Here is a 9,797-nt window from a genome sequence, read left to right as displayed (position 1 = left end):
AACGATGTTGTTCTATTTCTCTGTGAAATCTGTCCAGCCCAACTGATACTTGACTTTGTTCTATCTACTCTGACTATTTCTCTCTGTGAAATCTGTCCAGCCCAACTGATACTTGACTTTGTTCTATCTACTCTGACTATTTCTCTCTGTGAAATCTGTCCAGCCCAACTGATACTTGACTTTGTTCTATCTACTCTGACTATTACTCTCTGTGAAATCTGTCCAGCCCAACTGATACTTGACTTTGTTCTATCTACTCTGACTATTTCTCTGTGAAATCTGTCCAGTCCAACTGATACTTGACGTTGTTCTATCTACTCTGACTGTTACTCTCTGTGAAATCTGTCCAGCCCAACTGATACTTGACTTTGTTCTATCTACTCTGACTATTACTCTCTGTGAAATCTGTCCAGTCCCCAGAGTAGATAGAACAAAGTCAAGTATCAGTTACTATTTCTCTCTGTGAAATCTGTCCAGCCCAACTGATACTTGTAGAACAAAGTCAAGTATCAGTTGGACTGGACAGATTTCACAGAGAAATAGTCAGAGTAGATAGAACAAAGTCAAGTATCAGTTGGGCTGGACAGATTTCACAGAGAAATAGTCAGAGTAGATAGAACAAAGTCCTAATTTATCTTATTTTTAACTTTCTTCTATGTACAGTAACTTTGTATCGAGTATTTTTCCTAGCCCAGTTTATATCTATAGTGCTTGTTATTAATTATTTTGATATTTCATACGTGTAATTCATTCAGATGGTTAAAAGTTGTTATTTTTATGTTTACATTTTGTTTTAGGAAGCAGAAAAGAAAAATCCAGATTTGCTTAAGTTTGGTGACAAAATGCCAAATTTGGAAGAAGCCACGAAGTAGGTCACTTTATCGGTTATGTGATATAATTAACAAAAATGTGCTGCACGTGTCTCTCTATATGTTATAACCAACAAGAAAAGTTTATTAAATACATTAATTTAATGAGCATTCTTTTTCTCTACATGACTTCTTACATAAATGCTATTTTTATAACTCTTGCATGCATTGTTCTAACATAGCACTTCTACAAAGTTGTTCAGTTACCTGTGTTATCGACACTTAATACTATCAAGTAACAATGTAGGAAGTTTTCAAGTTCCTTTTTATGATGATTTTCATTCTAGACTATCAATTGATAATCTAAAGACAGAGATCAACAACCTCAGAGACAAAGTTACTAAAGTATCTAAACAGGTTATGAACGCTGACGTTCAAATAAGAGAACAAATGGAAGAATTCCTAAAGGTGAGTGTTGAACACTTAGTGCCTTTTTACATCAACATTAGGAAGGCACTAAGTGTTCAACATATTTACATCAACATTAGGTATGTTGAACACTTAGTGCCTTCCTAATGGAAGGTTAGGAAGGCACTAAGTGTCCAACAGGTTTACATCAACATTAGGAAGGCACTAAGTGTTCAACATATTTACATCAACATTAGGAAGGCACTAAGTGTTCAACAGGCTTACATGAAGGTTAGGAAGGCACTAAGTGTCCAACAGGTTTACATAAAAAGGCACTAAGTGTCCAACAGGTTTACATCAACATTAGGAAGGCACTAAGTGTTCAACAGGCTTACATTTTACATCAACATTAGGAAGGCACTAAGTGTTCAACATATTTACATCAACATTAGGTCTTGTTGAACACTTAATCGATCGCAATGAGATAGAGGGCGCTAATGATTCGAATTGATATGATTGGCAGAAACTGGGAAATTTAAAAAGTGAGATAGAAGAAATAATACCGAATGATAGCTTACAACAGATAGGTAAGGGTTACTTATAAACACGCTAAGTGAACGAAACTATTCATCGTCCTTATGACAAGTTCCCGATTAGAATTATCCCTCTAACTCGGCAGGTAGGCTTGAAGGCTTAAAACGCAAAAAAAATGGGGGTCTGATTCGCCCGATGAGCACAGCACAGATAGTCCGTTGTGCCATTGTTGTTTTTAGTGCAACGTACACAATGGATTATCTGCGCTCTGTCCACCGTGTGGAATCGTCGCCACAAATTAACAAGTAATAACGGATTAAGTAAACTAATATCAAGATTAGGAAATATGTTTTAAAATTTGATCCCAGCAATAACTGAAGGCCTAAGCCTTTCTATAAATGGGCGTTCTAACTTCTCTTGATCTTAAACAGTTCGGTTTGTTGCGAATTTCGCGCAAAGCTATACGAGCGCTAGCCGTCCCTAATTTAGCAATGAAAGAAAGGAAAGGCGGCCAGTAACCAGCACCCACCACCAGCTCTTGGGCTATTCTTTTACTCATGAATAGTGGGATTGACTGCCACATTATAACGCCCCTACAGCTGAAAGGGCGGTCCCCCGGTGGGACAGCCGTAAGTCTTCGGATTTACAATGTTAAAATCAGGGGTTCGATTCCCCCTCGGTGGACACAGCAGATAACCCAATGTGGCTTTGCTATAAGAAAACACACACCGAAAGGGCGAGCATGTTTGGTGGGACGGAGATTCGAACCCGCGACCCGAAGATTGCGAATCGAACGCCCTAACCCTCTGGCCATGCCAGGCTGTTCTTAAGCAGATGTACGTTGTTTTTTTTTTTGTTTTTGTTTTTTTAACTGTACAAAAACCTCATGTATTATCCTTGTACGTTTCTTAAAACTGACTGGTAATTTACCTCTTGTATTGGCTTTAATTCACCGATAATTTACTGAAGTCTTACAGTTTAATCAATTTTATGCTGTTTTCGTTCTTTAGAATCCCAAAATTAAAGGCCCGACTTTTATTTTAAGATGTATTAATTGGTTTTGGTTTCAGATTGCCGAAGAGGATGTTGTCGATGTTGCTAAGGATATAGAAGCCCTCGAAGCAGTCCGCGTGGATTTAGCAGAGTTTCTGTGCGAAGATAAAGCAACTTTTAAGCTAGAAGAATGTTTCAAGGTTTTCCAGAATTTTTGTCATAAATTCAAAACAGCGATTGAGGTAATCCATTATTACTATATAATTTAGCATACAATTAGATTGTACAAAAAATATATTTTTAAAACAATGTTTACCATTAAATCGATAAACGTTCGGTAACCGAATGAAGAACAGTAGTTGTAGCGATGTTCTGTTTAACTTAATCATCTATACTAATATGTATCCTACATAGGAGAACGAGCGTCGTCGCCAGCAGGAGAAGAAGGCGGAAGCCAGGCGTAGACAACGGGAGGAACAGTTGGCCTTGAAGAGGCGAAGTTCTGGAGGTAAGACGCACATCGGTTTGAACTTCTCTAGCGAACTATAAAACTACCATAGTTAGTCTTAGAGAGGCGAAGTTCTGGGGGTAAGACGCACATCGGTTTGAACTTCTCTAGCGAACTATAAAACTACCACAGTTGGTCTTAGAGAGGCGAAGTTCTGGAGGTAAGACGCACATCGGTTTGAACTTCTCTAGCGAACTGTAAAACTACCACAGTTGGTCTTAGAGAGGCGAAGTTCTTGAAATAAGACGTGCATCTGTTTTGAAGTTATTCGGGAAAAGTACAAAATTCTTACAGTTTTTAAACTGAAACTATGTTTTATTTCAAATATTAGCTTATCTAAAGTTGTCACCTAATGTAAATTATAGTTAAAATGAATAAGTAATGGCTGTAGGAAGTTATTGTAACAATACCTTCTGTTACCAAACTTTAAGACATGTTTTCTTTAATTAATCAGTTCTTTCTTGTCATTCTACAGCGTCCGATTTGCGCCCTAGCTCTATGTCTGGAAGTGAGAGCGACAATCATATAATGGACACTCTTCTTGGAGACATCCGGAATGGATTTTCTCAAAACCGCCTTGGTGACAACAAGTTCAAAGTTCATAAAGTCAAAAAGACTACCTTAGATCATTCTTCAGATCTTAATCGACTCAACAGTCTAAACAGTAGCTTGCCATCAGAAGAAGAGTACATGAGTTCTCCGAGAGTGGTCCGGCGTCGTATTGGTTCTATTACATCAATAACCAATGGTCAAGATAATATAGACACTGGAGAATTATCTGACGTTACCCCTACTGGCAGTCTTCGGAGGAGAAGAAGCCGCCTTTCTTCTGAAGATCAAGATGTTGAACTTATAGATTACCTAAAACATACCTCTGAGCTAGAGGCCAAAGATCGCAAGTCTTTGGGAAGCATAGATGGTGGATCTTTGGACAGATCTTTGCTCCGGCGATCTGGAAGACGAAGACGCCAGGATTTTTTGGCTGTCGAGCTGAACGAAAGAGAACGCCCAGCATCACCAATTTCTCCGACTATGGAAAGAGCCATGACTATACAAGAGAATAATACAGAAGTAAAACCAAAACAATGGCGAAGAAAAATCGAAGAATGGTTACAAGAAAATGAAAGAGAAGAGGAAAAGGAAAAAAAGTTAAAGGATCGATTGGTTCTTGAACGACGAAGACGACAAGAATTAGAACAGAGGGAGTCTGACATAGGCCTTTATGGTCCAGAAAAGGTTGATGATGACAGCCGACCTTCAAATCTAGGAACTCTTCACGAAGCTAAGACTGATTCTGAAATGTACACCAAAAAACTTAAAAATTCAATGCCCGACACAGATATAGAAAAAGTTATGGAAACTGTGGAAAGTGCTCAAGTGAAAGACAAATCTAGATGGAGAAAAAGTACCTTAAATGTGGCCAATAGTTTCGAGTCAGTGGATGACGATCGTCGAAAATATCGCAGTCGGCGGTCTACAAATTCTTTGGATGGTTCAAAGAGCAGTTTGGGTAAAGAAAGCAGTAATGAAACTTTAACGCTGTATGTCAGAAGACCATCGGCTGATTCCGAATTGGGTAAAGATGTTGTCTCCTCATTCCAGACCGGTCTGGAATCCAAGGTACCCATACAAGTGCAACAAAACATTTCAAATGGGATGACCAGAAATGACACATCATCTAATAATACGGAGAAAGAAGATATGAAAAATGCAGTACCAAGAACTCGGCAGAGTCTCAGAGAACCCTTACCTGAAGAAGCAATCAACAGCAATATTCAAAGTTATACAGAAAATCCCTTAATCAGTCCAACTTCAGAGAAAACGCCTGACTTTACACAGTCTGACCTTATTTCAAGTGCGCGAGTTGCTGAACCTGTACAAGACCTTATGTCACAAAATCATATGGATGGAGACATTAGTAACGAGAGAAGCCTTGTAATACCTAATGATCCTGTATCAAAAATTGCACCACCGAGAAGAAATAGGCTTTACACGAGCATGAGAGAATCCATTCCAAAATCCAAACCATCTAATGTTGTGAAATCTGCAGAAGATGATTTAGCAACAGTCTATAAGCCAAGAAGGCAACATGAAACTGAGGAGGTCAGTAGATTTGAAAAATCAGATATTGATATAAATCTAGATAAGCCTGAGAAGGAGTCCCAGAAGTTTAATCAATATTTAAACACAAAACATGAAGAATCATGCGAGAATAAAGACTTAATGACACAAGAAGAATGCGATTTAGAAGGTGAAGGAAATTTTGATCGCTTTTCTTTGATACGAAAAACCACAAGAAGAAGTCGTCCAAACCAAAAGAATCTTGGAAATGGAAAGGCTAAACAATCTAAAGATGATTATGAACAGGATAAAACAGTAAAAACTGACTACCGGTCAGTTGAAGCCCAAGGCAGTGACCAAGATTTTATTGAAGGGGCATTGAAAGATATAAGTTTGGCAAGTCAAGAAATCCAACAACTGAATTATTTTACCAATCCTAGACCTAAACACGATAACATTGAGGAACAAGATATCAAATCACGAGAAAATAAAACTCAAGACGATCTTTTAGACGGTAAAAAGAAATCCACGTCACTTCGCGCTAGATTAGCCAAACGTTGGAGTTCTCTTACCGAAAACTTTAAGAAGACTCCTGAAGCAGGAGCAAAGCAAGCTCCAACTGGAGAGATAGTTCCAGAACCTTCCTCTAATGTCAGTAGAGCAAATAGCGACTTTACTACAGAGAGACCAGATGAAACAGTTTGCCAGTCTAATGTTGAAATGATCCCCAGCTCTCCAGTAAACCAAGAAGCAAAAGTGGTTCCACTAACAAAAGATGTAGTTGATGGTACAACTATAGAAAGTCTTCAAGAAGACAAACATCAAAAAGGGACGTACTCTCGTCCTAATCCAATACGGATTCAAACACCTGTCACTGAATCGACAAACAGGCCATTGCAGGTAAGAAACCCAAGCTTGCTGCCTGACCAAAAATGCCTAGATACACAAAGCAGCTCTACCGAACGGACACAAGTAAGTGAGGACCATCTTCATACAAGAAGAGGTCATACACCACTTAGTTCATCGCCAATGTTTAAGAGGAAGAATACAGAAGAACACGAACACGATGAAGGATTTGAAGAAACACAATCTCTTGTAAGTGAGACGTTATCTCAAGGTGCGTCCTCTGCAGGAGCTTATGACACGGACCTGGTGGATTCACCAAGAAGTCTGAGACAGATTGTACCTAACAGCTTATCGGAGGAACCAGAAAATACTTTTAAGAAGTGTGAATATAATACCTTACCAAAAATCACAGTTCCTAAAACATCCATGGCTGAAAAATCTAAAAATGTGGAAAAAATGAAGCCACAAATTAAAAATTTAGGAAAACGAATGCAGTCTGTAAAAACACCTGTTAACAGTTTCGAAAGATCAAGTAGCAGCCAACTATCGGCAAGAAGTAGCTTGGGCAAACAAGGCATTCAGCCTTCTATTAGAAGTTCGACCCGTAGTGTTGCTGGGAGAATTCAGAGAACAGAAAGTCATTCTTCAACAACATCAGACACAAAGAAAACCTCTCGAGGCCCACAATCAACTTCGAAAGCTAGCTCAAGAACTAGCCTAGGAAGCTCCAAAAGTAGCTTAACAGGAGAATCGGTGCTGCCAAAATCGAGAACAAGAATTCGGGAAGGAAGCCAAAGAAAAGATGAATCAACAATTACAAAAGACAAAGTCGGTGGTTATTCAAAAACCATCAAAAATATAACCCAGAACGTGGCTAGGGCAAGGGGTATGTCGGACAGTTATAATGTATCTCCGTCAACACGTCCAAATGCAGAAAGCAAAAAGGTCCTGAATGCCCCATCAAGATCTAGTTCTTCAGTAAACAGGTCAGTTTCTCCAAGTTCTCGGTCCAGCGAACAATCCTTATCTCGAAGATCCAGTGAAAGGTCGTTGACCTTATCCAAATCTAGCGAATTGTCAGTGGCCACTGTCAAGGCTGCTTCTCAGGTAAGCACTCCAAACCAACAGCTTTCCAACACTCCATCTAGAGCTGTGAGAAAAGAAGTGTCTTCTGTTCCTAGAGAAAGGCATGGTCAAAGCGATTCAGTTGTGAAACGAACCTCTTCCATTACCAGAAATGGTGCAGTGTCAGGTAAGCAACCAACAGCTGGAACCGCCCGAAAAGATACGTCACAATCCAAAAGATTTGGCTTTATGAAAGCTACGTCAGCTTCATCTGCTAAAGGAAAGCCGGGCCTTACAGAGAAACCTGAACCACAAGTTCAACGAGTGCGGGTCACAGCGTCACAGATAAGTCCCTCCAGGACAAGGATGGTGTCAGCTACTAGTAAGAGACAAACTAAGTGATCATGAGTACAAAAGAATCCTGTAACAGCGTAGCAGCCAAACGTTTTTCGAAATAAGAATCACGCTCAACCAGCAGCAAGGCGCTGAAGGCGAGAGTGTATTCAGAATATACAATAAAACTAACGACGTTGAACTGTCTAAAACCAAGAAAGAATGACGACCTTTTACATTATGTGACTAATGACGTCAAAGCGTTGCTGTGTCCAGTTTTTAACTGCTACAGTCTACCTCTGTCCAGTTTGACTTGTTCATCTCACATGAGCGTTCTTTTGAATTAAACATTATTTTTTTAACGTTTTCAATATGTGTTCAAAGGTGGTTGCATGGACTTTTAATTTCGTGAGATTTTAGGACTATTGACTTGTTTCTTTGTGCTAAACAACAAATCCAGAACGTCTGTCTGGATGTATATTACTCTTCGAGAAAAGAGCAGAATTGTTATCTTTTGGGGACTTAATGCTTCCTGGTGCTATATTTGTTTATTAAATAACATATTTGGAAAGGATATGACAATTTCAAATAGGCTTCTTTACGAGATTATTTGAAGTTATTCTGTTTTTAAAGCATACCAAAAAGCTTTTTAAAACAATAAGTAGAGCTTAAATATATCTTTCATTAAAATGCAGGGTCAATGTTTAGGTTAGTTCGCTACTAATATGTGTTGCCACTATCGTTAGAGAACAATACACTGTTTTCAGACGTTTCGTGCAAGATCAGGCACGAAGAGTACGTTTAAAAACTTCTTAATGACGTCATAGAAAACGGGTATGGCGCCCTCTTGTTTTCAGAAATCGCAAGTTCTAGTGAAAACTAAAGTGTTACACTTTCTTATGAGACAACGAAACGTTTCTTTTAACACTTTCACTCATTACTTTATCTTTTCTAATTATCTTTGTTCCCAGATTGTGTAATCACAGTTTATACCATACAAAGAAGAAAGTTTTACAAACTAGGGATAAAGTTTTAGAAAATACGCAGAAAGTGGTAAATGACGACGAGCGTCTGTTTCACCGAAGCGCCAATCAACATGAGTATGAAACGTGATTCGCTGTTAAGCAGAAGGGGTTTGCCTCGAACTTTATCACTATTTCTAAAGGTTAGCATTAGAAATAGTGATGTTTGGAACTCTTTGATCCAACGTGTCATTTCTACTGACGTTCAAGTTGCGACTTTGGAAAAAAAAAATATTTTCCAAGATTATCTTGTGGAATATATCCAACTTTTACAGCCGGGTCTTAGCCTTAAAGATTCGGAGAAAGATCGTAATCCAAGAATAATGTTTCGAAAACGTTTAGAAACAGACTAGATGTGGTTAAGATTTGTTTAAAAATTAATATTTTGTTAAGCCTACAATTACACTAAATCCAATGGTTACATTATTTGTATTAATGCTAACAGATTTTGTTATTGTCGTGTACTAGAGGAACTGCACCGTGTATTAAATTTACACCTTGTCTGTATATGTGTGTTTGAATTAAGCCTTTATTATAAACGTTAGAAGTTTGTGTTTTAACAATTTCGAAATACACGGCTCATAATTTTAACACAACCATTCTTTTCTATAAAAAGCAAAATTAATCTAACAAAATAAATCCAAGCAACTTTTTTCTCCAAATACATTGCGAAAGAAAAATAGAAGTGTGTAGCTAGCGCCATCTCTGAAGCATCTTAAAATTATTTTCAAAAGTATTTTATTAATTTTAATTTTTCAAACATTCCTATATATAGATACGAAAATCTCCTGACGTGCTTCAAAGACACTAAGTAGTGTTTAGCTAGCGCCATCTCTGAAGCATCTTAAAATTAATTTCAAAAGTATTTTATTAATTTTAATTTTTTATTTTTTCAAACATTCCTATATATAGATACGAAAATTTCCAGACTTTGTTTAAAAACACTAAACCACGCAAGTTGAAAACAACTAAAATTCCTGTAGCCAAAGTCTAGCCACAATAATTATCCCTGTACAAGGTTTCTTCCAACACGGAACAACTGGAAAAGTAGCGTTAAATATCTACTAATTTGGGATTCCGAGCTATGTCCACCCTGGGGAATCGAACCCCGGTTTTTGCAAGGAACAGAGTGTGTATAAAAGCTTCATTGTTCCGTTAGTGTGGTTTATATTAATAATTATAATAAATTTTTATACTTTACCAAAAGTCAATTATTGT

The 9,797-nt window shown here is 37.9% G+C and overlaps 1 protein-coding gene across 1 annotated transcript; it reads left to right on the top strand.

Annotated features, from left to right (window-relative positions):
- The first annotated feature begins 802 nt into the window (after window positions 1–802).
- Window positions 803–9,086, top strand: LOC106473831. Its single transcript, XM_013934506.2, has 5 exons — window positions 803–868; window positions 1,157–1,277; window positions 2,822–2,986; window positions 3,159–3,252; window positions 3,728–9,086. Exons 1-5 carry the CDS (start codon window positions 843–845, stop codon window positions 7,624–7,626), a joined length of 4,305 nt encoding a protein of 1,434 aa, XP_013789960.2. The 5' UTR covers window positions 803–842; the 3' UTR covers window positions 7,627–9,086.
- Window positions 9,087–9,797: the final 711 nt, after the last annotated feature.

The sequence above is a fragment of the Limulus polyphemus genome, unplaced genomic scaffold (genome assembly GCF_000517525.1).
Source record: "Limulus polyphemus unplaced genomic scaffold, Limulus_polyphemus-2.1.2 Scaffold6540, whole genome shotgun sequence".
NCBI classification, from domain to species: domain Eukaryota; kingdom Metazoa; phylum Arthropoda; class Merostomata; order Xiphosura; family Limulidae; genus Limulus; species Limulus polyphemus.
This window is presented reverse-complemented; position numbering and strand designations above follow the sequence as displayed.